Genomic DNA, 27,751 nt, shown 5'->3' with positions numbered 1-27,751 from the left:
AATCTATATAAAGAATAATATCTCTTAATTTTGTTTTGTGTTATTACGTTGTTATAGAGCAATTGCGCAGAGCGTTGGGTCAAGTTGGGTGGGGTGGCCGGATGACTGATCTGGCCGGATGACTGATCCTTAACGTTATGTACTTACTAGTAGTACTTGACGTCATGATGTCTGATCGCGGGTTGGCGCGTCATGCCAATCTCCTTTTTTCGCGACCGACCTTTCTAATGCTAATATCGTTCAGTTTCAGATCGATGGCCCTAAAATCGCGTAGCAAAAGCCACTAGATAAGGTGAGCCACTCATGTCCATTCCCGCCGCCGCCGCTCGCCCCTCAACCGATCGTACCTGAAGATTAGCACCACGTCTATGATGACGATACAGGGGCCACAGAAAGCCATGATGGTATGTCATCACGTTTTGGGAATTCGATGAGGTCGGTGATAGAAAAAAAAACGGTGATGTAAGAGCATGACTCTATAGGATGTAGAGGAGGTTGGGAGTCGAGGTATACATGTGTGTAGGGTCAGTTGTCTTGTATGGGAGCACAATCTTGTCATACCACAGTATACACTTCAAAGTATTCAACTCTATCTTTGCTATCCAACAATGGCACAATTTGTTACTAAAACAAAAGCTCATACGTTACACTTTTCCTATGATGAAGATGACAGCTGTGCCCTGACAACTCTCATCAACGATGTCCGCTACCATGTCATGGTTGATCCGAACGAATTGAAAAAGTCCCGCGAGAAGCCGTTGTATTACGAATACCTCGACAAGATATCAGCACTTCGTGAGGCTGAAGAGAGGGAAGAGGAGTTGGCTGAAGAGCAACAAGCCAGAGTCAATCGTAGCAAAGTGAAAAACAAGAACAAAGGCAGGGAGGACAGGGAGGGCTCAGATAGTAAAGACAGTGGTATCGACGTCACAGCAGACGGTGATGACGATGAATACGTGGAGGGCGATGAGGAGGACGAGGAGGAGGTTGGAGAAGACCTAGAGCAAGATTCAGCCAGTGCAGGTTTGGAGCTGCGTAACTGGATACTCGGAGCACTTGCAGACATCACGAAAACTGACGCACCACCAAATCGCGAACCAGAAGAGTCCACACTGTACGAATGGTACCACGGCCCTACATACTTCTACAACCTGCAAATCACCAACGGAGAGCTCTGCCCTAAACTCCTCGAGACAACCCCAGAACTCGAAGCAAAAATCGAAGCCCAAGTCCCCCGCCTGAAAATGCCAAAATACATCCAAAACTACGATCTCCCCTGGCTTAACCCCAACGACCTAACCGTACAATCCGAAGTCAGCATGCCACCCCCCGCGCACCCAGGCCAAGTCATCCACAAAAAGACGGGTGTAGTATATTTCTTCAAACCCGTGGTACCCGAGCAACCCGACTCTGTCAAACGCGAAATCCACATCCTCCGCAAACTCGAGACGCTAAATCTCAACATAAAATTCCCAAGCCTCCTCGGCTTCGTCTCCCTCGGCACCAGCAAAACACAAGTAATGGGCATGCTTCTCCAGAATATCCGCTACCCAACGCCCCTAACCAAACTCATGCGGTCCAGCGTCGACGCCGGTGCGCGTGCGGAGTGGAGTCGCAAGAGCGAAGCTTATATCCAACAGCTGCATGAGCATGGGATTGTGTGGGGGGATGCGAAGGCGGATAATTTCATGGTGGATGCGGAGTCGGAGCTGTGGATTATTGATTTTGGGGGGAGTTATACGGAGGGGTGGGTTGATCCGGAGATCAGCGAGACGGTGGAGGGTGATCGCATGGGGTTGGAGAAGATTCAGGTTGCGTTGGAGGATCCGGAGGGGGGGACGGTGGAGTTGGGGATTGGTGGGGAGAGCGAGGAGGAGGAGGGTAGTAGTGCGGTAAGGGAGACGGCGAGTACATTGTTTGTTACGGAACGGTCGGCGGATGAGGAGGTTACGAGGGAGGAGAAGAGGAAGAGGGCGGAGAGCGAGGTTGGAGAGGGGATGGGGGAGGATAAGGGTATGAGAAAGAGGAGAAAAGAGTGATATCCTGGCTTCATAGTGTTCATCTCTTGTAGTGTGTGACCAACAAACTTTAATGTTCTCTCCATGTATTTTTGACTTTTTATAAGTTTGTATGGTATACCCATATTGTCATGGTTGTGTGGTATAGTTAGATATACATATCCACAAGTCACGTATCAGCTGACCAGACACTGTCATGTCAGGAGCTGAGCCTTACAAGCTCACAGATGTAAATAACACCACCACAACCCCCAACATGCCAATCATCACGATGGAAAGTGACTCACTTGACATCCTCACTGCTGCGCCCAATGCAGGACGGCTACTACCAGCGCCTTGGTTTGGCGCTATTTCGCCTTGCCCATTTACACCTCCATTCTGACCCGCCCCCGTCCCCCTCGATCCGTCGTCCTGGCCATTTGCACCAACCTGCCCTCCATCACTTCGTGGGCTAGTTTGAATCTGGATATCTCGCATGGGTTGTCCAGGCGGGTTATTCACGCTGTTAACCTGCACCTGAAAGTCCTCTAGCGGATTCTCCATCATAGCACACTGCATGCGGCCTCCATTTGCGCTCAGTGGGCCAGGGGCAGGCTTGGTGGTCAACTGGCCTGCACCAGGGAACTGCTGGATACTGTTGGTAACGCTGATTGGCAGATTGAAAATCGTGTATCGATCTACACCGTTGAGTCGGTAGTTTTGGTGGATACTGATGTTGTAATCGCCTCTTGCTGTTGCACCTTCATCGTCGTTGCCATCGCCGACGAGACAGTCTGGCCATTCGAAGTTGATGTGCTTAACTGTTTGACCAAGCTCTTGGTCGAGTATGTCTGCAAAGGGTGGCGTAGAGGTTGTTATATTAGAGATTGTGAAGTTCTTTTGGGTAATGGTTGAGGTCAAGAAGAGAGTGAAGTTGAAGACTTGGGTGAGTGGGTCGGCGATATTGCGTGGAGGGACAGGCAATTTGCCGTCACCTGACACGTCGAGGGCAATGTGCAGGAAGTCGCCGCCCATAGGCGTGAAAGGCTGAGGCTATGACAGCTTATCAGCATGGAGTGCCTTTCCGCTAGGATATCAGGTGACGTACTGCTAGTATTATTCCCAAACCAGGCGTATAAATTCTCCCGTTAACGATAGTGAACGCACTTGTGTCAGGGCCATTGTTATTGCCATTCTGGCGCATGTAAAGATCTCTTTGACTTGGAGACCACGACCCCAGCATCTGAGCATTGACAGCTCTGGATATTAAACATGATGAAAAGAAAAGTAAAGAGCGGTAGTACGAAGAGAAGATCATTGCTCAACAACGATATGCATGCTGGCCAGCAGTCCCAACAAAAAAGAAAGGGAAAAAGGTACGGGAAATTGGTGCCTGAGGAACTCAATCTACTCAGTGAAGGAAGAAATCAAGGGCGCGCGAGGAATAGATTGCAGCCCGGTAATATGCAAGTCAGGCCCGCCACGGCCGGTTGTGGCTCACCGGGAAATAATGGTGCATAATGCTTGGTACTGTGCGAAAGCAGGTTTATTTCAGCGACAAGTGGTTAGAATCAACATCTTTGTGGTTTGTGTGCAGTCTCGAAATGATTTTCTGAGACGTGACATGTTTGGAACCGGAGTTCGGCGGAGGTTCAGCCCGCACCATCGCGTATTTTTTTCTCTACGTGTTAAGAGAAATCGAAGAACAATAAGCGATTCTTCAATCTTGGTAAAAACCACAATACGAGTAGGCATTTCGTGTGTGAAGAAGTTGGGGGAAGCGTTGCGAAGCTACTCAACATGTCAGGTTCCAACTACACAGTCGCTGGCGGCCATCAAGGGTGTACACATTATCCACCGCGGAAATACAGAAAGAATGATTTTGCCTTCAAACACAAGTACAAATCATTTCGCTCTGGGCGACCATTTCTGTTTTAATATCATGACCCGCCGTTGACACTTACCATTTCCGCTCCATTCCGACCACGCTCAAACGCTCCTCCCGTCAACAACATCACGCGTCCCGAGACGAAACTGTCTTAAGACATTCAGAAACCATAACACACGATACCCTAAGTCTCTATAGACGACCAAGGAACGGCATTACGAGTGCGAATTGATGCATTACTGAATGTCAAAGCACACGGGTCTTGCAATGCCCGCATACGAAAGTACCGATGGGCGAATCCAGCATCGCATTACATAACACACAGCACAGTTGTGTTCACAGCAACTGCCGAGCACCCATCACCAACACAGGATCTGTGGGACGGCATAAAGAAAATCACGGGATAATCCGCTCTTGTGATTTGCTGCATAGATTTATCTTCTGGAGAGGGAAAAATTGTCCCAACTCCTCGTTTCATGCTTGTCGCAAGTCAGCGACGGCCTTGAAATACTCATCATCCTCCCGGCTATACGAGAGCCTGAACGACAGGCCTGAGCTGCCCGACTTCCTGGATGACCAGTTCATAGCCAGGATACGAACGATCGAGCCCAAGAGACACTCTAGTGAACTAAGCCAACACTGACAAGATGGGCAACGTTGCTCTTGGTAAAGATGCAAAGACACGAACACAAATACGACCAGCGATACAGGAGAACCAAAGCACGTCTCGCTGAGCGGTTGGTGCAATGCCATCAAGGACACCCAATACCATCAAAGACCAGATGCATCGAGAGAAGGGCCCAACAACCAGGATCCGAATCCTCCCAAACTTTCAATAACTTTGATTGAACAAAAAACTGCCCATCTCACCCCAAAATTACCGACTCTTGACCGAGCGCAACCCTCGCGATCATATCGACCCAGAAAAAAAACAGACACAAGTTGGGCAGCGGAGGTTCATTATCCGTCCCCTCGGTATCCAGCCAACGAACCGGCAAAAAAGAAAGTTGCTAAACGGGCTTTTGCTGACATAGCAAAAGTCTTTTAACGGCGGGCGGGCGCAAGGTCCAACGATAACAAGCGCCATCTTATAATAGCCGAGTCCAAATACGAATCACCTATCCGCTGCGCAATTTTTCCGTCCACCACCACCACCCTTCGGATGCTTTCTTGATGAATCCAGCCGAGAAAATAATAACAATGATAATAATAATGGCTAGTATAATGCCGCGTACCTACTTACATCCGACAAACCAACAGGCTCAATTCATTCACTCCCCCCCGCAAATTCCGTGCGTCTGGAAACGAAAAGACTGCAGGCCTGTTTTTATTTTGGGGAGGTGTGGATGGAGTGGGTTTGCTGACTATCATGTCATTCTCACGCGACGGGGTGCTTGGGGGGGGGGGGATCTCCCTCTCCACACGAGCGAAAAGGGAAGGACCAGGTTGTTTATGGGGTAGATCGATTCGCATCTAGACCCGATGAGATGTTTCCTTTACTACGGGCAGGCGCATCTAGGCCTCTCGGGTGTACCTTGGCAGGTAATCCTTCTAAGATATCCTTTGGGGGGGGGAGGGGAAGAGAGGGGAAAAGGTAAGTAAGCAAAAGAAACACTCAAGGTTAGAACCGAGGAACTTTAAATCGGTCTTTTTTTCTCTCTTTTATGCCCTGCGCATACGTACTACTACCACTGCAAAGCGTTCTGAACGTAAGCACGGCTGGGGGGGGGGTGGGGTGAGCAAGGCCGACCTGCATGCGGTTAGGGAGGGCTGAGTAGTCTGTCAGGGTACGTAAGTACAGTAGGGCTAGTAAGTTCGCGGCTAGCCACGCGAACAAATGTCAGATAGTATCGTGCCATGCCGGCACGGGACTTTCCCTTGCCCCTCGCCTCGCGCTCCCCTTTTTACTTGAGACGCTGTAGTAAGACGAAGACAGCGCCGAACGTGTGACTGGTTCGGATGGCTTTTTTTGCGAGAGGCGCTTGATACTTAGCTCCGACTTTGTGTGTCTTACGCCACTCTGTCGGGTTGCTTTTTCTTTTGTGCAAACTTTGCAAACGATGTTTGCTCCGCGGAGAGTTATGCTCAACCCAAGTCAAACTCGTTTGGCTATCCTAGGACCAAAATCTCGTGCATGTATGTGTGTGTGTGTGTGTATATGTGTGTCAAAAGCGAGAAAAGGTCATTTATGGGAAACGCGTGTTGCAAGGATTGGGTGAAAAATATTGTGTCATTATTTCGTGCGCGTGCGTGTGTATGTGTATGCGCGCGCTCTCTCAAAGGTTAAAGGTGAACGAAAGAAGAGAAGAGAAAGAACAAAATGTCTTTTGGAAGAATGGAGAAAAAGGAGAAATTAGAATTAACGGATATCAAGAGACATGCTTTCGTTAGGAAAAAACAAAGAAAATATTGGTATCGATCGGTATATCCCTTCCAGCGGTATTACCATTGCTGACCTTCATTTTGCCTCCTGTAATGCGGATCTGACAAGACAGACGACGCGCTATCCCTCTCAATCTCGTGCGACTCTGTTGAAGTCGTGTGAATAAATGCCTTCTTCCCGCTCTCCACCAGACTTTCTGTGCTCGCTTGTCTGCTGTGACTATGCACTGTGAATTCTGTCGTCTTGACCACCTGCGCTGGCATAGTCTTGTTATTGCCCTTGCCAGTGCTAACGTGGACCTCCCAGGTGTCCGTTTCGTCCTTTCCTACCATTGACCGTTGGATGTTGCTCTTTGCCCTCATCGTTCCCAATGGCACGCTTCCAGCCTCCGGCTCGCGGTTTGCATATGCGTTGTTGCCGTAGGAGCTGGCTCCGTTTCCGCTCCTGGCCTTTCGCGTCAAATTGACGAGGCGAGTGAGAATGCTGAATTCGAGTTTGAGCTTGATGCTGTATACAAGTGGCTTCCAGGACGTTTGGATCTCAAAAAGGCTGGCGAATTCCAGGGCGAGAATACTGAAGTCGAGGAGGATGACAAGAGTATTGACCGATATGAGATGGTACAAAAGCTTCCGGGTACCGACGTTTCCAATCGTACGCTCCAGGCGGAGGAGTTTGGTGGTTTCGAAGAGGTAGAGGCCTGAAATGACGAGTTCTTGAGCGATGAAGACACTGAGTTGGATTCGTTCGTATACGTTATACACCGGTATCCAGGGCTTCGGGTTGGCTGAGTTTGTACCATAGACGATTATGATAACAGGAATGTGTAGCCAGATTGCGTTGACGATAATCATGGTCAGGACATACTTGAGCCATCGGAGGTTGTGCATAACAATGTGTAGCCGCGAATACAACACCACTGACTGGCCGGTGATCATACAACACCATCCTATGAGGATTAATGTAGCGTATACGTTCTTCGTCTTGATGTTGACCAAATGCATAAGCATGTATCCGATCGAGTTGAAAAGGACTCCATATGTGGCAACCGTGAAACTCCAGAAATACAGCCCGCTGCGCCGTTTGAACAAGGTGAGAATGTAGACATTAAGCTCGAGAAAGTTGTACAATGCTATGCTGAGAAACACGGCCACGATGACCTTCATGGTGGGAAGGGCGATCGCCATGGTTGGCAGAGCAGGGGGGGGGGTGGTTGCGAAAAGGATATCGTAGAACAAAGCAAAAAGGTGGAGTTGATGAGCGTTCAGATCTGGGAGATCAACCTCCACTTTACTTCAAGAAGGAACCCACCCTGCACCCATCTTGGCGCGCATGTGTGGGTGCCCTGTCAACCATGGGGAACAGGACTATCTCAAACGTCAGCGTTTTCTCCGTAGGCGAGCCGTACCCTCAGGGATAGGCTTCATCATGGTTGAGCGCCTTAAACCAAGCCCTTGTTCCCTTGGAGGGGGTCGAGCCGGAGGGGACTAAACTACCATCTTTGGTCTGATGGCGAGCCGTTCTCAATAGGTGGCTCGGCACTTCATTCAGGTCGCGAATTGCCAACTTGGCAAGGCCTTGTCTTCGCTTAACCACATGCTCCTAGTGCCCTATGGATGGTAAGGTAACGCGGCCCTCGCCACCCCTGGCAAGTAAGTATTGCAAGACATCGGGCCTTTCAGCTAGGTCTCAGCTCTTCGCATATACTTATACTCTTGTCAGAGCGGGGGTTGCCATTCACCAGGTTGACAGATCTAGTGAACTCTCTTTTGCGAATAGTTCAGTTCACGCTGATTTCAATCTCCGTGCAGACCCTGAGCGAACTCGAGGTTTCTACGGGCATGAACTCAAGCTGGGAAGGTCGAAATGCTATGCTCCGATCGGGCGCCGTCTGACTATTGTCGCGAGGGACCCGAGGATTTGGTCCGCCCACCCTTTGCAATACACCTGTACATGGGCACGGAGAAGGGCTAGAAGGACGGTCTTACCGACCACTGTAATACACATGGTTGCTGCGCGTCAACACACGGGGAGGCGCACGGAAGAAGTAAAGGTAGATCGATGATGCGAGCGGGGGAGATGGAGGAGGGTCATCAGACGACTCATGCGCTCGTCTGTCCCAAACTCCTATGCATTGCAGATGGTCCCTGGCAGTGGCGGGTTAGGCGAAGCCTTTGTCCAATAACACAAAATGTGTGTCAGCGCCTCTGCACCCAAAGTGAAGGGCTGACATGAGGGTAAGAGGGTCCAGGTGGTTGCTTCTTGGCGTACCGCCGACACCTCGTGGGGGGAGGGAAGGGGGTTGGTATGATCGACCGATCTTGGAAGATCTTGGATTACTCAGTTTCTACTACTCTGATGTGTGATGATTAGACCAAGAAGCACAAGAAAACTTGGGACGGTGAAAGGTACGAAGTACGGTAGGTGGACGGGTCGCCCGTATCATGTCCAAACTCTAATCCTCTCTCTAACACAGGGACTAGTGTCGTGCGGTGTTTTGACTGGTTTCGTAGGCCCAAGTCTTTTGCAAGCTGCAGGAGGGTGCGCATTTGCGAAGGGGCATTCTTTCCCATGGGGCTGTGCGGCGGAACGGGGTTCCTCGGCCCTTCTATTCACGCCGACAGGCTTGGCATGGCACATCAACACCAATCTCCGGTGCCGCTAGGCACTCCGCGGAAGCCAACTTGCCACAGCGGCCGAGCTTCTAACCAGATCCAAAACGGAAGCTGGCTATTCGGAACCATGGACGGTCCGGATGCCATGGACGGTAGGTAGCGTCAGCTGTGGCGTGACCATTTGATTCGTGTTCGCATTCACCACTCATTTCCGCCATACATTCCTACTACTTACATACTACATGCGGCATGGCTTTGTTCGTTCAAATATCGACATTACATTATGTTTTGAATATAAAAAGCCCGGTACACGACTCGTGAGGCCTACTCGGTATTGCGCTATTGTACAAATGCAAAAAGTCTAAGGTACTCCACTACACCACACTACGTGTACGTGCGCCTATTGGATCGGTGTGCCCGTGGTGGAAGCAGAAAAGGTGGCGTAGAAGAGCTTGGTCTGTCCCGTAATGATCATGCGGCCGTTTCCAGCAAACTGGAAGTTGGCAGCAGTCGTTCCCGTATAGATCTTGCCAATAAGCTTAGCAGCGGCATTGTAGACCCAGACGCCATCGCCGCAGCCAACGTATACACGACCCTTGGAGTCGTTCTTGATACCTGTGCAATTTTTGTTAGCAAATGCAAATATTCCATGCGTTGGCGCGTATAGATTACATACCGTCAGGGATGAAGGCTGGGGTGAAGGCGAAAGTCTGGCGGTTGTTGAAAGTACCATCCTTGGTAACATCAAAAGAGTAGACGGATGCAGGGGCCGTCAGGTTGAGGCCGTAGTTGGCATTGGCAATGCCGGTATCAGTAACGTAGGCCTTCTTGCCATCAGGGGAAAATGCGATTCCATTGGGGTGCTCCATTCCATCAGCTACAACGGTGACAGCACCGGTGCTGAAGTTGTAACGGTACACTTGCTGCCTAATACCAGGGTAGGGGCGGAAGGCCTGGACATAGCCGTAGACTGTGTCGGTGAAGTAGAGATCACCGTTCACAGGGTTGACAGCAAGATCATTGAGCGAGTTGAATTGGCGACCAAAGTAGTTGTTGAGAAGGGCTATCTTTTGTTAGTGATCATCCCCAACTATGCTTTTTGGAGGGTTTAAGAATAACTCACTAGTAGTCTTGTAGGGTGGCGAAGGGTCCATGACGTAAAGCGCCGATGCCACACGGTCACCCTGACCCTCACCAGCAAAAATGAGCTTTCCTTTATACATGGTAGCACCATTGGGGTTGATGATCTGGGGGTTCGATGTGTTGACAATTGAGATGGGCACCGACTTCAGAGTTCCCTTGCGCACCCTCTCGGCATCGGCAATGGCGATTTTTTGGATGATAGCAGACTTGTTCAATCCAGTGCCTGCAGCAGGTGGCCCGGCGTTTTGAACGAAGAAGACTTCATTGGTAGCAGGGTACCACGTTACGGCCTCGTGGAAGAGAGGATCCGATGGTGAGGTTGCAATGGTAGTCAGAGACGGATCAGTGCCAATCACATCATAGAATTCCGGGTCGTAAATGTGGAAAGGTTTGTCTAGGAGTGATTTCGCGGTTGTACCAGGCCATATAAACGGCTGCCTCTGGTCAGATGATGCAAAAGGCAGATGCTTTTTTTGCAAAAAGAAAAAAGAAAAAAGAAAACTTACGGTGGATCCGTTGTATTCGACGGCAGGTGGGACGACAGGCAGAACATTGAAGCTCTTCTGGTCAACAATCTGGGCACATTTGGGCACGGCATTTGTCAAAGCTTGTCCAATTGTCGCGCCGACAGCGACGAGTGATCTGGTAGAAGGCATCGTGAGTTTGTGTTGTTTAGCTGTGACCCGGGAAAAATCGGTGCTGCAACCAGTACAAGAGCTTTGAAGAAAGATGCTGCGCCGCTCTTTGTATTCACGGTCAGCGGGGGATCCTCCACTGGTGTTGTAACCCTACGCCGAAATTGGCTGCTCTTCCGTATCATGTAATCTGAGCACAAAAGTCTGGCGGCGGTAAGCACCATGCAGACGACCGGGTAGCGGTCACGCCCGGATATGGGTCCCACTTGTGGCTTGGGCGACCAGGCATGACGCTGTGACCCCACGGGGTTTGGGAAATGTTGCCCCACTGCAAGACCCTTCTACATCTACTATGTACTAAATACTACGACAAACTCATGTGATGCAGCCATGTTGCCCGAATTTACAGATAACGAAAGCGACAGTCTTTGCTGTAGATGCAGTCAGCGAACATTTACCTGGGATGCATATATTTTGCATAAGACAGCCTATGATAATGAGCTAAAAACCTGCATGCAGGCTGCTATACGAATCCTTGTAAGCCAACGTGTGCATGCCGACAACCTAGACCATGGTGTTTTCTTGGCTCCTATCCCTTGCGTACCAGGGGTCTGCCCTTTGCAAATTACCGAAGTCCTTTGGAGCATTGACAACACCCCAGCAGTGTACAGCCTCGCGGTGGTTGAGGCAGTATACAGGAATCCAAGCCGTTGCCACCAAACGCCCAGGATACCCAAATAGAAACAGCATGGCTAATGCCGGACGCAAAAGTTCTAGTAAAATAAATAGTGCATTGTAAGCAGCACGTCGTTGAGTCGGGCTGCACATGTCTCCAAGCGAGGCCTACCCTAGTCCCCGTGAAGCTTAGCCTCCATCTTACCGGTGAGGTAAGCCCAAAGTAATCGTGAGACGCCTCCGTGCCGTTGCATCAATCAATCGGGCTGGCGTAGATCAAGGTCGATTGATTCGTCTCCTACCCATGTAAGAACTATGGTGTGGCATGTTCGCCATGCCCTCTCGGCGCCATTATGTGCCGCTTGGCGAGTAGGCAAAGCACATGGCTATGTCGAATTGGGGCCGTCTCGACCCAGTTTGGCACAGTAATTCATCCCCAATAGTGTATCCCCCCAACTAAATACTTTTAGGTGGCGTATTTCCCACGTTTCTCGCGTCATACTCTACCGTTCGGTGGAAAGTTCGTCAAAAAACAATATTCGGGCGTTCGAGATCCATGCTGCGCCAACTCTACGGGATGGATTGCCAAGATTCTCGAAGACGGCCTGCGACCTTCTAGAAGGCCTCTTGAGACACGGCAAGAAACTTGTATTTGCGAACACGACGCGGCACCAGATGTGACAGCGTGAAAAGATCTTTTGCCTTTCACCCACGCGGGATGCTTTCAAGTTACATGCTTTTGGTTCATCATTGGCTTGTCTCTGAGTCGTGGCTGCATTATACAGAGTGGTAGTACGGAATAATTTACTACTTGAGGTATAGGTTACGGCACGGAGGCGACGGGATCGAACATGCGATAAGGTGATATGTAGTAGTCCTTTCTACTTAGTGCCCCAACGCTATGGTAATTTATGTTGATAAACGGATAAATACAAAGTTTCAGGCTGCGGTCACGTGATGCCGATCTTATCTGATAACACAAAAAACCTCCGACAATGTGGCTTTGCAATCGATTACCTACCTGACTGCTCATCTACCGGTGAACTGCTTAATTAGCTCTCCCCAAGTGGGTTTCAAAGTTGCATAGTCAAGTATTATCAGTGCACGTATCACGTCCTTACAGAAACCCAGAATATATCCGTTGAAATCTCTCTTCTTCGCAAGTCCTCCTATGTGTCCTACTTGTAAAGTGTCCTCTGAAGGCAGTTTCGTAGTTGGCTAGGATAGCTTTGACATTTAAAAATAAATCGTTCAACACTTTATGCGATTCTTAAATTCCGGGCTGAGAAAAGCGTCTAGGAAACAGTGTATAGTGTCATTAAGGAATCCATGCTTCTATCTTGCCTCACCTTGTCTCTCTCAAAGAAGCCCCTTGTCTATTACCACGGGCAGAGACGTATGTCAAATGTCAAACGAGGGCCGAGACGAATACATTAACATGCCGTGATGGAGTAGCTAGGTGATCTAACGGGAGAATGTCTAAGGATTGTAGTGAGAGGCTTGCTTCTCCGTGGTAGATATCACTTTCTTACATATATCATACCCGTACAGTTAAAGGGTATTTATGTATACCATTCTAGCTAGGTTAGCCTTAATAAAACTTTGATAACTTAAAGCTTTTACAGTGATTTATAATTAGATGCTAGTGTAATGGGCTACGCAGTGAATAAGACACGTAGTGACACCACGTGACTACCGTAGAAGCACGCTTAGCCAACGAAACCTCTTCGTACGAAAACACCAAGGAAAGAGTATAAAGTAGTAACTTTCATACGATAACTTGGCTCTTCTTATCTTTCTTCTTCTATAGTATAGGTTAATGCAAACTCGTTCGAAGGCCTCTTCAACCCCTAATAGAAAGTATTCATTTAACTTACCTATCTTGTTTTCTTTATGTAGATAGCTAATGGAAATTCTAAGACTCTCTATAATTCTATGTAATCCTATATGCCTCTAAGTAATCCCTCTACTAGTACGGATCTGACTAGTCTTTCCTGCGCTGTTACACCTAGAAGAAGATCTACTCGTCACATTGCTGACAGAAACTAGTACTACTTGAGCAAGAATATCACTAAGCGACAGAGGCCTGGCGTCCGATCAAAGGTCGCCCGCTTATAGAAGCCGGAAGCTGCAATTGCATGAGAGTGTACATAGGATACTACATACTAAAAGCATGGCCTTATAGTAAGTAGATAAGATGGTTTAGATGATGAATAATCAATTCTCTCAACAGTTTCCTCACGCACAAAAACGAGCGAAAATAGAACATCTACCTAGAGCTAACCCTGCAGCCCTTGTATTTTCTCATTTACATCCTTATTCTGGCGCAGTTCTTTCGTTACAATATCCATAAGTAGCACCCCAATACTTACGGCACCATTGTTGATCCCAAATAGCTGGAGTAACACTATTTGGTACAGCGCAATAGAATTTGCCTCGGTTATAGAAATTAGCCGTTTCGACCACCAATCCTATAAAAATTTAGTCAGTAAGCTTAACTAGGGAGATTTGATATATTAAATTATTTGGAAATGTTACAGTACCTCCATAATGATCACAAGTAATCTGAGTTCGATCTCTATTTGCTTGGTCCTGTCCTTTAGAGGCTCTTCCCTGTACCTGTTATTATCCTATCAAATGTTGTACGCTAAGAACTAAACTTACCATACACACACATCCTAAACCTGGTTGAATCTGTCCGTTACCACTGACTATGGGTGCGCTTATAGCAAATATTATAGCAAGTATAGACAAATGCATTCTAGTAGCGGGGCTGATCTGTAATAGAGAGAGTGAGAAGGAGGATATTTAAAGATATACTAGTAAAAATTGTGTAAGAGGCGCCGTCCAAGGAGCTATACTAGGCAATATTAGGTAACGAGATGATACCTGATAGAGAGCTGGTCTTAGAGGCTACGTGGTTACTTATATAGGCTGCCACAATGACTGATCTAGTATCCGTTACGATGGCATAGACGTCAGCAGTGAAGTAAAACCGATTAAACAGAAAACTCTAATTAGTTATGCGCCGGAGACGGGCCGGTACGAGAAAAGTGTCGCTTTATTATTTCTACAGCACATCTTACAAGTAACAGGCAGGATTCTCTCCTTGATAATGGGTCGCAAGTTGAAGACCAAGTGGATGCCACGTCAAAAGGTAATGATCACTGTTGGAATCAATTGGGACTCTGGCAGAGTCCAGATTGAATTGCTTGTTGCGGACTATACCGCTGACCGGCTCGCGCGCGTGTTAGCATGTCAGCTTAGTATAGGATTTCAGCGCTATACCACAGGTAGCCTACTAAGCCTCATTCAATATACGCTTTCTATATTAGTAAAGTATTCATATAACTTATTCTTATTACCTCTATTATAATACATACCAATCTTAATAGCGACAAACTCATCTATTCTTCTTGATTTTTCCAGAGCGATTGCATCAAAGCCACGTACTTTGTAGCTCAACTCAGTGATATTGTTACCTGGTAACAGCAAGAGAGAGATACATGGGAACATGTCCTCCCCTGCGTTCCCGATAGCCTCCCGAAGATTGAGCGTTTTTTTTTTTGCATAACTTGAGTGATATCTGGACGGATAGATCCACCCGCAAATTGGCCAGCTCATCAGCACAGGGATATGAGGATTGTTACGAAGAACGTGAGAACACAATAATGAAGGATGTACTCTGCGAACGCGAGGTACAACACTTATTGGAACTGGGCATGCCGTTAGATTGGAGATATCGATAATTTCATGTATTAATGGGTCTGTATATCGCGGCTTGACTGTAGATAGCAATGGAAGCAAGCGAGATAACATATTTGATTTATATGGACCGTCCAAGATCTGACACCTTGAAAACGAACTAAGCTATCGAAATCATCAAAGAAAACGTAGATGGCGAGAATGAGAGTTTCTTCAAGTGCATCTTCGTTTGGGAAAATAGCCAATACAAGCTTCTGATATAGCTTTCGTTAGTTGAAGGAATATGTGGGCATTGCTGCTTGCGAAGCTAATGGAAACTGGAACGCTACGTCAAGATTATCACATTGCCCTCAGGACAGTCTGTCCCGCTGCGTATCTTTATTCGATTGCTCTCCCTTATCTGAAAATGTGTTACAGCATAGTTTACTAGGTAACTTGTGTACCTCGTTACCATTGAGATAGGCAACACAAACATCATGCTGGCTACGCATGTCTAGTTGATTGGGACAGATTTCTCTTGCTTATTATCTATTCTTTATTTCCTCAGACTGTAGGGAGGCTGTTATAGCACGTGGGGTAGGACGTGAAGACGCTGCTTGCACAAATATTGCAGCTATCCCTTGAAATTTCAATCACCTGGCCCTGCAGTTTGATGAAAAATCAGGCGAGGATAGACAAATGTTCTTTAAAGAGACTGGCGACATAGCCTAAGTCACTCCATGCGTTAGTCAAGCAAACTGTATGCAGAGGTGCTGGATCAGAATTACGCATGTTCTTTGTTTTTTCTCGAGTCAATTCATCCCCTTACTAAAGCTGCTCTGCCGCTATCGCCTTACGATCTCAGCCCGGTGCCGATCGCGAGTGGTGTCAATGTCTAAGATCCAACAGGACTTACTGTGGACACAGGCGCAAAATGGAAACCGCGGCGCGATGATGTGAGTTGCATCACCATATAAATATTCCTGCTTGGGCAAATCTTCATCTTCTAGTCGCCATTTCTGCCTGATGATGGCCTTCACTGCTAAAGAAACAGCCTTTCGAATGCAGTTCCTGCTTGTGCCAGTATACAGCTGTCGAATGGCCACACGGCCATCGAATATAATGAAAGCCGGTAGGGACGGGTAATCTAAGCAAGCAATTGTATCACCGCGTTTGAATTCTCTCGCCATCATCCCCGCTGAGCGCAACTTGGAAGGCAGGAACTGCTGTTGGTTGCCAGTGTGCTGATGCAAGATACCCTTGAACAATATGGCGAAAATGGAATATAGCTTAGCAGGCAAGTCGTAAGCGCTTGAGTAGTACTCTTATCGTGAATTACGAATGTCATCTTCTAAGGTCTTGTTTGCTCGAAGTTGCTTTTAATTGGCAGATCTAGGACCATTAGCTACTGGCGGTGTACCTATATTGTAACAGTATTTTACTTTGCCTTGATCTAAATTACTCTTTACTCCGAACTGACTATAAGATATTACGATGCTGAATATAGATATTTTCCCTGAAGGATTCTTTTGCTCTGGCTTTTTATACACTCCGTGACGCTGGTCTCGAGTGGATTGACCGCCTCTAGGTTGAGGGTAGAGTACGGAGATTGATAAAGTTGTAGAAAACTCTGGTCTAACGAAGATATGACAGAAGCACCGATGCGTCCCTTGAGACTTATTACGAGCGGTGGCATTGGCCGCGGTGTAGATGATGATGGTTGTAGTTTTGTAACGGGGGAACCCACTTCCTTAGACAAACGGTCAGAAACAGCTGTCTGCAGCGGAAATAACAACGGAAGGTGTGGCACCATGCTTAAAGGTACATGTTTGCATGGCTGCGTTCTCTGAGTCCTCTGTGTTTTAGATTAGTGTTCGTTTTCGCGAAGATTAATTGTACGCTACTGTATCTAGGATGTGGTAGCAAAATTACAGAGTAATAATATTTGTAAGTCCTACAACCACTCCCTGCGCGAACCTAAGTAAGGTATAAGTAACTGTTGCACCTATAATAATAGTCTACTCAGCTGCTGTGAGTGATGCAGTCGACTCCTACAGTTCTTCTAAAATCAGCTTAATGCTAACGAACAGCACAAGGGCCGAGGCCTGTATAGTTGGCACATATGGCAAGATGCGAAACGAGATGAAGAAGGTAAGCGTAAGAAGTGCGACCAAGCCAATCTAATCCTATCCTGTTCAATCCTATCTTATCCTATCCAACCCTTCGTGTTCTCTGAACTTCGCACCCTAGGATTAGGCCAACCTCGATAAATGGACACTGATTATCTGTTCCCTGTCTTACAGTGACGCAGTTCTCCTGCAGTGCGGGAATTCCTATTTGGAACACCACAATCATTGAACCCACCACGAAAAAGAGGCAGTCCATTCGAGTCCATATGACTAAGTGCAAACAATCGGGCCCTGACTGAGACAGAACTTATTAAACGAGCAGTATTTTCGAGTGAAGGATTCGTGGATACCAAACCTCGTTGTGGAACCAAAAGCCCCAAGAGTGTCAATATGGCCTCAGACCTAAAAAAAAGTTATGTTAGAGTGAGAAGCGGATGCGATAGGGATATCTGGAATGACTACGAGCAACTCTTGCTTATTTGGTGGGTGCGTATATATGGTGCGCAATCGATGATGTGTGTGTATTTCGAGGAGAAGGGAGAGAGAGGAAGGAAGAAAGACGTGATTGGAGTTGGGGGGAGACATGAAGTACTTAAGACACATAGGTTCTCACCTTCTTCCTCAACATTGCAAGATAGACCATCACAAGCAAGATATTGAACACTAAATATGGGCATGGAAAATCGTGAGTGATATTGTTGTGTTGTCTTTCAATATGCGGTCAGAATATCCCACCTCCAAAAAAAACACCCCCATCCACCTTCCCAAGCCCCTTCCCAACCCCAATCCCGTGAGAGACCCAATCCGTCTTCCGTTCCAACGCCCCTTACCATCCTACCCTACCTACACACATCCCTACTTGAGACATTGAAGCCATTCCAATCATCCTCAATCACAAATAAAGACACAAAAGATAAAAAAACGCCAATCCCCATTCGCGCTATTTTCCAGCAGCGAAGGTATCCTCGTGGGGGGATGCATATGCAACGCACAAAACTCCAATGATGTTTCCCAATGTTTCCCCAAAGCAAAAAACCTTGAAAGCCCATAGTTATATATCGGCCGTTGAAAACATCAGAAAGCTCGTGAAACAGAGATGATGAAAGTGAGAAATGAACAAAGGAAAAAAGTTACAAAGGAAACAAAGAAAAACGAAATAATGGTCTCCAGCCCGAGTGGGGGAAAACCGTTCAAAGCAACAGAAATAATTGCCTTTTTTGCCCTTTATCGATGTCCAAACTCCGGTTCGTAATATAGAGTACAGGAGAGGGAAATCGTAAAAAGGTAACGGGTTATCGCAAAATGACACGCGAGACGGCTTGTGGTTCATGATGTAACCAAGACGGTGCGGAGCGATGAGTAGCGGAGATGATGCAATAGTGAACAGCCGCCAAGCGCAAGCACTTAGCTCATGTCCATCATATCGGCATCACCGTAATGTTCACCAGTGTATGTAGCAAGGACCTCGTCGCTTGGGCCAAAGTTGCCCTCATAGATTGTAGCGCCAGAGCGACGCCTAGAGTCAACCCATCGGCAGCCATAGCACTGGAGCACTTGGTCTGCCGTTGGTCGTTGATCAGGGTCACGGTTTAGCATTGCGTATACAACATGGTCCATGGAGTTGGGATCGTTGCGCTGCACCATGAAGGATGGTGCGCGTGCGAGGTCCTCCTCTGGGTTCGATGCTGGCTTGATGGCGATGCAGGCCATCGAATCCTCAGCAGCGTCAGACATGAGGAAGCCGTCCATGGAGGGCCTCGCCGACTCAGAGATTGGGTCGCCGTGAGAGTCTCGGCTGAGTGTGCTGCTGTCGGCGCTCCAAGTCAAGCTTGGGAGCACGTTTTCGAACTCGCCTGAACGAAGCTTCTGCCAGTAGTCGCCGTTTTCGGGGATAACACAGTTACCAGCGATTTCGGCGAGCATCATGCCTAGGGCAAAGACATCGGCAGGCTTGTCGAATCGACCAGAGAGTTGCTCAGGAGCAAGGTAGTGGCGGTCACCTTCGCCATCAATGCCAGCAGGAGCTGGCCATTGGCTCGCCAAGCCAAAGTCGGCAATCTTCAGCCCACCCTCAAAGTCAATGAGAACATTGGCGGGCTTGAGATCAAGGTGAATGTATCCTGCTTCGTGAATGGCTTTGAGGCCCTACAATGGGGGGGTTAGCTCGGTTCGCAAACAAAGACTATTCTTGGACGTACCATCAACAACTCAAGCAGGATCTTCCAAATGCGGAAGTCATCCAGACGACTATTAAAGCCAACAGTGTCGAGGTATTTCCTCAGGTTACCGCCCTCGCAGTACTCGGTCTGAATGTAGAGGTGCTGGTCAAACTCCCAGTGAGTCTTGATGCCCAGCACATGTTCGTTACCGCGCAGAGCATATAGAATCTCCACCTCCCGCATCTTCTTTTGGCGGTCGCCTGGGCCAATGTAGGGTTTCTTTGACTTCTTGACTACCCAAACTTGGCTTCCAGCAGGCGACCTCTGGGGTGAAGGCTTGACTGGATGGCTGACACGGTATACGGTCGAGAACTCGCCTTCTCCCCCATCGAGAGGCTTGATCTCGTGGAATCGCTCGCTCAGCGACTCATCGACATCGTTCTTGGTCAGGCCAATAGGGATGGCGCCTGATACGCTGCCGAAGAAGCCAGAGTCACGAGGAGTGGTAGGAGTCGCGGGCGCGAACGAGCCGAAGCTAGCGTTGAAAGGGAACGACCCGCGACGGTTGCCGGAAATGGACAATCTGCTCGCATCTAGAGGTGCGCCAGAGTCGTTTGCGGGTGTTGATGGCGATTGTCCACCAAACAGACTTCCGGCTGCTGTTTATTGGGTTAGTGTACTGTTGTCTAGTTTGGATGCAAATGTGCACTTACTTGTTGGTCGACCATCGTTGTCGGGAGCGGCAAATGTATCTGAGCCAATCGAAGGGCGCGAGCGAAACGTCTTGCGTCGCAAGCTGCTCTCCTTTGAGCGGCGGCTAGAGCTGTTGCTGGGCTTGGTTGGTGTTGGTGGCATGTCGTCCACACTGGACTGGCTGTCACCCATACGATTCGCGGTCGGCGACTGACTGTCCGGTTGGGTGTCGTCGTCATTGTCTCCATCAATGCTGACAAAGCTGCCGCGGCGCTGCATGTTGCTGGCCATGTCGCCAAAGATGCTTGGTCGCTTACCAAACGACTCTGTGGAGAATTTGGACACATTGGCACTGAAGGGCGTGCTGGGAGTGCCAAATTGGTGCTGGGGTCGCGCATCGTTGCCGAATAGGCTGCCCGATCGCTTGACGAGGGGTGTGTCTAGGTTGACGGCCCTGTCTCCCGCAGCAGGAGGGAACGACTGGCGCTTTGAAGGCGTGTCAGGCATGACATAGACGCCGGCCGCCGGCTCATCCGCATTGCGGTTCTTCTTGGACAGAAGGCCCGTGGAGAAGGCGACAGGCGCTGGCGGCCCAACTTTGAATGGAGTATCGAACGACTCATGTGCAGATTGCTCGTACTCGGTTTCAAAGGGCCGGCCTATACCGAGTGGTAGGGAGCGAGAGAAATGAGGGTTGCTTGACAGGGGAGGTGCAGGAAACACGGAGTTGTTCCACTGCACGGCTGGGGCTCGGGGAGGAGCCATTGGTGTGCCGCTGATGCTTGATGAAGCAGAGTGCGGCGTATGTGCGTGTGACAAGGGGTGCGGGAACGATGCTCCACCCCGGGGAAAAGGTGTGGGCAAGCCCATGCGACCAGCATCAAAGGTGGATTTTCGGAATGGTGTTTGAGCTGGTTGGGCGGGTGTTTGTGTTGAGTTGTTCATTGAGCCATCGAAAGAAATGCGATTGCGAGTCTTGGAAGCAGCCGGGCCAGGGAAGGCGAATTCGCCCTCGTAGCTTGGCTTGCGCGGGGTGTTTGAGCGCTGTGATAGAGTTGACTTGCGCAGTGACGTTGTGCGGTGGATAGGCGATTGCGCGCCCGATGCAGGTGAGCTGTTGAAGGAGAATTCGTTGGTCACGTCACGCTGGCGGGGCGCATCATCCGGCGAAGCGCGCTGTGCGGGAGATGGATCAAAGATGCTCTCAAAGTCGTTTCCAAGGCTCGAAACGGCGTGAAGACTGCGGCGCTTTGCAATGGGGCTGGATCCGGGCGATCCGCTAAGGTTCATGAGTCCATCGTTGCGCTTCAGCGGGCTCGATTTTGCGGGCGCTGCTGCTGGTGGCGACAGCTCTGAACGGCGCGCAAACTCGAATTTGATGGGCTTATCGTCAACTTCTAGTCGCTTGTCCATGTCCATGCTGCTTGGCGATTCTGAGCTGAGGCGTCGCACGGGCGTGTTCTCCTGGCCAATCGTGGGCCACGTCATAAAGGGAGTCGCGTTGCCGTCAGTCGTCTCGGCCAAGGCGCGTCGTCGCGGGCTCTTGGACTTGCTGTTGCGAGTGCGCGGAGACGAGCGGAGGGGTCCTGAGCGGCGCAGCGAAAACTTCTTCTTTGCTGGAACGGCCTGCGCTAGTGGTGATTCTGGAAAAGCTGCAATGGGGCTTGTGGGCTTGTTGGAGGCCTTTGGCGAAAATGCGCGCGCGATAGCGAGCGGGGAGATGGGAGAGCGGGGAGTGTCCGAGTTGCGCAGCTGGAAGCGCGATTGCTTGGAGGGGGAGCGGGAGAGGGAGCGGCGCAGTTCCTGGAGGTGGGAGAAGTGGGTACCGTCGAGGCGATAGCTGTGGGGGTGAGTGGGAGAGGGAAAGTGCATAGTACCGCCCTCTCGGCTGGGTGAGAAACCAAAATCCATGGTACGCGCAGCGGGGTGATGGTGATGGTGGTGGTAATGGTGGTGTTGGTGACGTTGCGAGGGAGCGGGGATGGCGTCGCGGGCGAGGTTGGCGGATGGCGGGTCCGGGTGTTTTTGTTATTGTTGTGATTGCCTCAGGGTGACTGATTGAGTCGTGTCTAGGCAGTCGCGACGCACATGAGGAGAGAGCTAGTCTTCGGTCGATTCCTGGAAGGCTGGCTGGCTGGTTTTGCAGGCGGGCGCGCGCGGTGGAATGGATGCGTCTTGTGCTGGCGGGTGTTGGCGGGTGATGCGCGATGGCGTCGTGGTGGGTTGTGTGGAGCTTGGCGGCGAGGAGGCGGAATTGCACCTCAGTAAGCAGCGGGCGACGTGTGCAACTGCTCCATGCAAGGCCTGGAGGGCGTGCAGAGGGGTGGGGAGGCAGTCAGGAGAACAGGAGGTTGTCGGGAGGCGGGTGGGTTTTGCGTGGCTGGTGTTGTTGGCGTGTCCGTGGGCGATTCGCTGCGTGTCGTGGTGGAGCGAGGGCAGGATGCGCGCGTGTCAACGGCGGGCTGGCCAGGTGGGCGCGACACGAGGTGGAGGTACAACGCAGAGGGCAGAGGGAGGGCGATCGAGGGATAGAAAAGACCCTTTGTGCGCTCGTCTGCGATCGGCTGGAAATGGGGTGGTATAATATGGGAGGAGACGCGTTCGCGCTGGCGGGCTGGTGTGGCCGCAAGGCGCGCGGCCCGTGCATGCTCGCCCACCGACGACACCCTGCAGGCAGGCCGTTAGCCTGGCATGCCAATCGCTGCACTGCGACAAGACCCAGCACGCCCGGCCTGAAGCTGCATCGCCGCCCACACGGCCACACGGCCACACGGTGGGGACGCACGCAATGGACAGGCTCTGCGCTGCTGCCCGCACCGCCGACATACAGTACTTAGGCGCGCGCAGTCTGCGGCGGTGCGAGGCGCTGCAGCGGAGCCGTGGGTGGTTTCGCCACTGCCAACTGCCGTGTGCGCGCGCGCGCGAGAGTGTGTGTGTGCGTGTGTGTGTGCGTGTGTTTGTGTGTGTGTGTGTGTGTGTGTGTGTGTTTACTGTTTATTGTTGATCAACAATGCCGGACCAAAACAATACTCGCCACCACCAGTCCTGTCCCCCAACCACGGCATCGGGGCACCGCCAGCATCCACGCCGCTAGCATCCCCCCTCCCCCCCAATCGCGCCACGGCAGCAAATGAGGCCAATCTTAGCATCCTCATGCCCGCTAGGCTGGGGCTGCGTCATGTTCAATAGGGGGCTCTCCTCGGTCAGTTCACAGTTCGCTGGCGGCCCGCTCGCTCCCGCCAACTCGCAACACGCAGCCCACACGCCGCTTGGCTCTCCGCATCACATCATGATTGCTTTCACATCTGCCCCTCGACGCCTATCGCGCTATCGATAGCTTTTGCGAGTCGTGAGACAGCTGCCACGGCCCATGTGCATGTCTCGCTTCCCAGCCCAGCATCCTACTTACTCCCAACTTTGCCATGCCCGTTGGCGCCACCACTGCTTATTCCCACGACTACACAGCCTTTCCTGGTCCACCAATACTCCACCTGTCCACCAATATGCCCGCCCTGTCGCCTTCAATAATGCCTTGATATGCCCATCCTCCACGATCATCCCTGGTGAGCCTCAAAGAAAAAAAAAGGGTCTTCGTTGTGTTTCGTCTCGACATGGCGCCGACTGTTCCGTCCCTCGCGTCGCCTTGTTTCGATTCTGTTCCATGGTCTTACCATGTTCTGCTATTCACTGGTGCCCAAACCGTGGTCGTCATTGCGCGTCGGCTTTGGAATCGAGGTTCGTCCGCGTCATGTTTGCCCTGCAGCCATCGGCCACGTGCTATTCAAGATGCCCGACTCTATGTACATGACGTCGACTTACTGTTCCCCCCCCCCTTCACAGACACAAAGACATACCACTACGTATCCACATATACTACGTAGGTATAGTACATGGTCTCGATGGGCAAGCCCTTTGTCTGACACACGCTAGCAATAGCATCATACCTGCTCATTGGTCCCAAACTTGCGGCCCGCATGCTGTTCAATAGCCCACGTGCTAGATGCATTCACAGGGCCATCGACACTAAACGCGCGAAAGCGCGGCTATGACGCTCATAGATCAAGCACATGACGATGGCATCCAGAACAAACATCATGACACTATACTCCTACTCTACCATCAACAGCCATGCGTCACAACAAAAAAACAATCCCTTAGGCATCCGAGAATACTTCACGGGCGACCGCATCTGCGGCCGCCGTCATGTCGTCTCCACTCGCCTGTAGCTCCAACGAGCAAACGCAGGAACGCCCTCGTTGCGCACTTCCATCGTCGTACCTGCCTTAGCCTCGACCGCCTGCTGATCGCTGCATATCCACTCAATTTTGGTCCGCATGCAGCCACCGAACCCAGCCGGTGCGCCTCACTTGAGTGCCTCACCAACAAGCAACCATGCCCTGCTGAGTAAACGGCGCACTCGATTCCTGCGACGGTTTGACATGTCAAGCACGGCCCTCAAGATGGTGCTTTTGCGACTCCTGGCTGTGCTACCCCCACTGCTTCCATCTGACGCCTGTCACGTCTCAGAGCCATCGCACCAGCCCTAGCCGCACTCACAGCGGCTATCAGTCGAGCCACAACCTAAAAATGGCATTGTCTCAGCAAACGTTGCAAACTAACACCCAAACACATTGATTCTCTCCACGACGCTTGTCGCCCACCCCGGATTGCCGTGGTAACAATATGCTAACGTGTCGTTGGGCTTCAAAAGAACTATGAAGACATCGAGTACCATGCCCCCGCTCCGATAACATAGCACCTCGGGCCAGAGTCCCAATAGGGTTGACGCCCAAATGCACATGCTTTTCAAGCTGACGAGGCCACGAGGTCTTTGCCAGGGCTGCCAAATGATTTACAGGGTCCAGGTATGGTCGGTCCCCAGTCGCCATACCGCCGCCAAGGCCTCGTCTTGCGCACCACACGCCCCATGCTGTTTGTCTTCGTATTCTCCATGATACCTATGCGGGGGTTTCCCTTGGGTGTGACGGCAGCGAACATGGATCTCGAAGATCATGGCTGCTTTCAAGGGTCGGTTGAATCTGGCACCAACTTTACCTCGGGGTCCAAGTGGTTCTTGGGCACTGTCTCTGACAGACTGCGGCCCTCCCTGTGTGTCTTGCGCAATGCATTGCCCAAAGACGGTCCCCTTTACTTTTTTCCCCAATGGCAGTCGCTTTTCGTTGAAACAAATTTGATCATTTCCCATGCACTATTACAGACCGAGCCTCGCATGCCAATCTGTCATTGCCTTGGTAACTCGCACGTGTTGCATTGACTGTGATATTTTACGACTTTGGTATTATGCAGATTAGGATAAGCGAGGATATTACGGGTTGGAAGAATTAAGGCACTAGACATGTGAGTAATACCGTAAAGTCTATCCGTGGTTGACGCTGCATGGATGTTTGATGCCGCTTTGGGCCGGATGGAAAAACTTTGTTCCCGACGCAGCCAGTCAATGGCGGGGTGAGTCAAAAAGTTTGGCGGGGCATATATCTCGACGCGCCGCCCACACGAGCAAGTCGTCTCTTACGAACAATTGCAACAATGGCTGACGAACAACCCGCAACCCAACCTCCGGCTGCCGAGACCAAGGATTTGCACACCGATCCCGTCACTGGCGAGAAAATCTCCAAGAGTGAACTCAAGCGTCGCCAGAAGCAGCGCGAAAAGGACGAGAAGAAGAAGGAGAAGGAAGCGTCACTACCAGCCCGGCCTAAGAAGGAGAAGAAGGACGACATTGAGGAATTGAACCCAAATGTACACCCTCTGGCCTGTCATATTGATGCGACGTGCTGCTAATAAATTTCAGCAATACTTTGAAATTCGGTCCAAGAAGATTGCCGCCCTCACAGCCTCCCAGGACCCCAATCCTTACCCACACAAGTTCCACACCAACTACAGGATCGCCGACTATGTGCGCGACTACTCACATCTTAAGAAGGGTGAGACAGAGCCCGAAAAGGAGATTCGCATGGGTCTCCGTGTCATGACCAAGCGATCGGCTTCCAGCGCACTTCACTTCTACGTTTGTACGTATATGAGACAAGAAGCTGCGTACACATCTAACTATTTACAGGCAAGGCAGAGGGTGTTACCATTCAGGTCATGTGCCAATTGCAAGAGTCCAAGGCCGATGTGCCCTTTGAGAAGCAGCATGAGAACATTCAGCGCGGAGACATTATCGGTGTTATTGGTTTCCCTGGCCGAACAAGCCCCAAGAAGGGTGGCGAGGGTGAACTGAGTATCTTTGCGCGCGAAGTCATCCTCCTCACACCCTGTCTCAGGATGTTGCCAACAGAGCACTTGTAAGAATCACCCATGGCCTGAAAAAAAAAGAGTTGCTGACCTTATGACAGTGGCTACAAGGACCAGGAACAACGCCACCGCAACCGATACCTCGATCTCATCATGAACGATTCGACGCGTAACACCTTCATTGCACGCACCAAGATCGTCAAGGCCGTTCGCAGATATCTCGATGAGCGCGACTTCTTGGAAGTGCAGACACCCATGATGAACAAGATTGCCGGAGGCGCAACAGCGCGGCCCTTCAAGACATACCACAATGAACTCGACATGGAGCTGTACATGCGCATTGCACCCGAATTGTACCTCAAGGAGTTGGTTGTTGGAGGTCTTGAGAGAGTATACGAAATTGGTCGTCAGTTCAGGAACGAGGGTATCGACCTTACTCACAACCCCGAATTCACCACCTGCGAATTCTATATGGCATACGCCGACTACCATGATCTCATGGACATGACCGAGGAGCTGGTCAGCGAGATGGTCAAGGAGGTTACTGGCAGCTACGAAACCGTCTACCACACCCAGAGTGGCGAAGTCTACAATGTCAACTGGGCAAGGCCATGGAGGCGAGTCAATATGATTCCTGCTCTTGAGGAGGCTACTGGTGAAAAGTTCCCACCGGCGACTGAACTCCACACTGCTGAGACGAACGAGTTCCTCAAGAAGGTACTCAAGAAGGTCAACGTCGAGTGCTCGGAACCTCGTACCAACTCAAGAATGATCGATAAGTTGGTTGGCGAGTTCATTGAGGAGACTGCCGTGAACCCAACCTTCATCGTTGGTCACCCTGAAGTCATGTCACCCCTTGCCAAGACTCACCGAGACATCCCCGGTCTTTGCGAGCGTTTCGAGGCCTTTGTCTGCAAGAAGGAGATTGCGAACGCCTACACCGAGTTGAACATGTCAGAAGTCCAGCGCCAACGCTTTGTAAGTTTATGATAATTTTCTTCGGGATTGGTAAAGAAAAGGATATGCCAAATAATTATCAAGAGACGCTTTCAGGTGCACAAGTACTAACAAATTTACAGGCCGAACAAGCAAACCAGAAGGCAGCAGGTGACGACGAAGCACAGCTCATTGATGAGACCTTCTGCCAGGCGCTTGAGTACGGTCTACCCCCTACCGGTGGATGGGGTATGGGTATTGACCGTTTGGTCATGTTCTTGACAGACCACTACTCCATCAAGGAGGTGCTTACCTTCCCATTCATGAAGGACATTGTTGAGGAGAAGAAGACTGCAGCCGAGGTTGCTGATGGTACTGGCAAGCCAGTTGAGGGAATTCGTAAGTAGAACATTGTGCCAAGTCAGTGTTTGTACTAACAGTGTGCAGCACACAAATAATTTGCACAGCATTTCGGCGCATTGGGTGGGTAAGAAAATGACAACGACAGGGGCAATCTAAGCCTACACGATTGGGTATGAGAATATGAATGAAATCCAAC

At 50.3% G+C, this 27,751-nt stretch overlaps 8 protein-coding genes across 8 annotated transcripts; 3 read left to right on the top strand and 5 right to left on the bottom strand.

Annotated features, from left to right (window-relative positions):
• Positions 1-608: 608 nt before the first annotated feature.
• Positions 609-2,039, top strand: COCMIDRAFT_28705 (uncharacterized protein; the record flags this gene model as incomplete). Its single annotated transcript, XM_007692560.1, has 1 exon — positions 609-2,039. The coding sequence occupies one exon, from the start codon at positions 609-611 to the stop codon at positions 2,037-2,039; it is 1,431 nt and encodes a 476-aa protein (XP_007690750.1).
• A 192-nt stretch (positions 2,040-2,231) lies between these two features.
• Positions 2,232-3,240, bottom strand: COCMIDRAFT_7752 (uncharacterized protein; the record flags this gene model as incomplete). The annotated part of the gene is made up of 2 exons (XM_007692555.1): positions 2,232-3,050; positions 3,106-3,240. 2 exons carry the CDS (start codon positions 3,238-3,240, stop codon positions 2,232-2,234), a joined length of 954 nt encoding a protein of 317 aa, XP_007690745.1.
• Positions 3,241-3,952: 712 nt separating this feature from the next.
• Positions 3,953-4,117, top strand: COCMIDRAFT_102745 (uncharacterized protein; the record flags this gene model as incomplete). The annotated part of the gene is made up of 1 exon (XM_007692579.1): positions 3,953-4,117. A coding segment is annotated over one exon (165 nt), but the record flags the coding sequence as incomplete, so codon positions are not given.
• Positions 4,118-6,327: 2,210 nt separating this feature from the next.
• On the bottom strand, positions 6,328-7,452 carry COCMIDRAFT_28703 (uncharacterized protein; the record flags this gene model as incomplete). Its single annotated transcript, XM_007692559.1, has 1 exon — positions 6,328-7,452. The coding sequence occupies one exon, from the start codon at positions 7,450-7,452 to the stop codon at positions 6,328-6,330; it is 1,125 nt and encodes a 374-aa protein (XP_007690749.1).
• A 1,828-nt stretch (positions 7,453-9,280) lies between these two features.
• On the bottom strand, positions 9,281-10,679 carry COCMIDRAFT_7750 (uncharacterized protein; the record flags this gene model as incomplete). Its single annotated transcript, XM_007692554.1, has 4 exons — positions 9,281-9,495; positions 9,557-9,943; positions 10,004-10,457; positions 10,530-10,679. 4 exons carry the CDS (start codon positions 10,677-10,679, stop codon positions 9,281-9,283), a joined length of 1,206 nt encoding a protein of 401 aa, XP_007690744.1.
• Positions 10,680-13,649: 2,970 nt separating this feature from the next.
• COCMIDRAFT_102731 (uncharacterized protein) lies at positions 13,650-14,093 on the bottom strand (the record flags this gene model as incomplete). The annotated part of the gene is made up of 3 exons (XM_007692578.1): positions 13,650-13,804; positions 13,877-13,946; positions 13,998-14,093. The coding sequence occupies 3 exons, from the start codon at positions 14,091-14,093 to the stop codon at positions 13,650-13,652; spliced, it is 321 nt and encodes a 106-aa protein (XP_007690768.1).
• A 4,457-nt stretch (positions 14,094-18,550) lies between these two features.
• COCMIDRAFT_102781 (uncharacterized protein) lies at positions 18,551-21,909 on the bottom strand (the record flags this gene model as incomplete). The annotated part of the gene is made up of 3 exons (XM_007692577.1): positions 18,551-19,291; positions 19,345-19,964; positions 20,019-21,909. 3 exons carry the CDS (start codon positions 21,907-21,909, stop codon positions 18,551-18,553), a joined length of 3,252 nt encoding a protein of 1,083 aa, XP_007690767.1.
• Positions 21,910-25,545: 3,636 nt separating this feature from the next.
• COCMIDRAFT_7748 (uncharacterized protein) lies at positions 25,546-27,650 on the top strand (the record flags this gene model as incomplete). Its single annotated transcript, XM_007692553.1, has 6 exons — positions 25,546-25,758; positions 25,811-26,030; positions 26,078-26,306; positions 26,358-27,234; positions 27,336-27,591; positions 27,640-27,650. The coding sequence occupies 6 exons, from the start codon at positions 25,546-25,548 to the stop codon at positions 27,648-27,650; spliced, it is 1,806 nt and encodes a 601-aa protein (XP_007690743.1).
• Between the last annotated feature and the right edge of the window lie 101 nt (positions 27,651-27,751).

Source organism: Bipolaris oryzae, assembly GCF_000523455.1.
Source record: "Bipolaris oryzae ATCC 44560 unplaced genomic scaffold scaffold_133, whole genome shotgun sequence".
Classification (NCBI taxonomy): Eukaryota; Fungi; Ascomycota; class Dothideomycetes; order Pleosporales; family Pleosporaceae; genus Bipolaris; species Bipolaris oryzae.
This window is presented reverse-complemented; position numbering and strand designations above follow the sequence as displayed.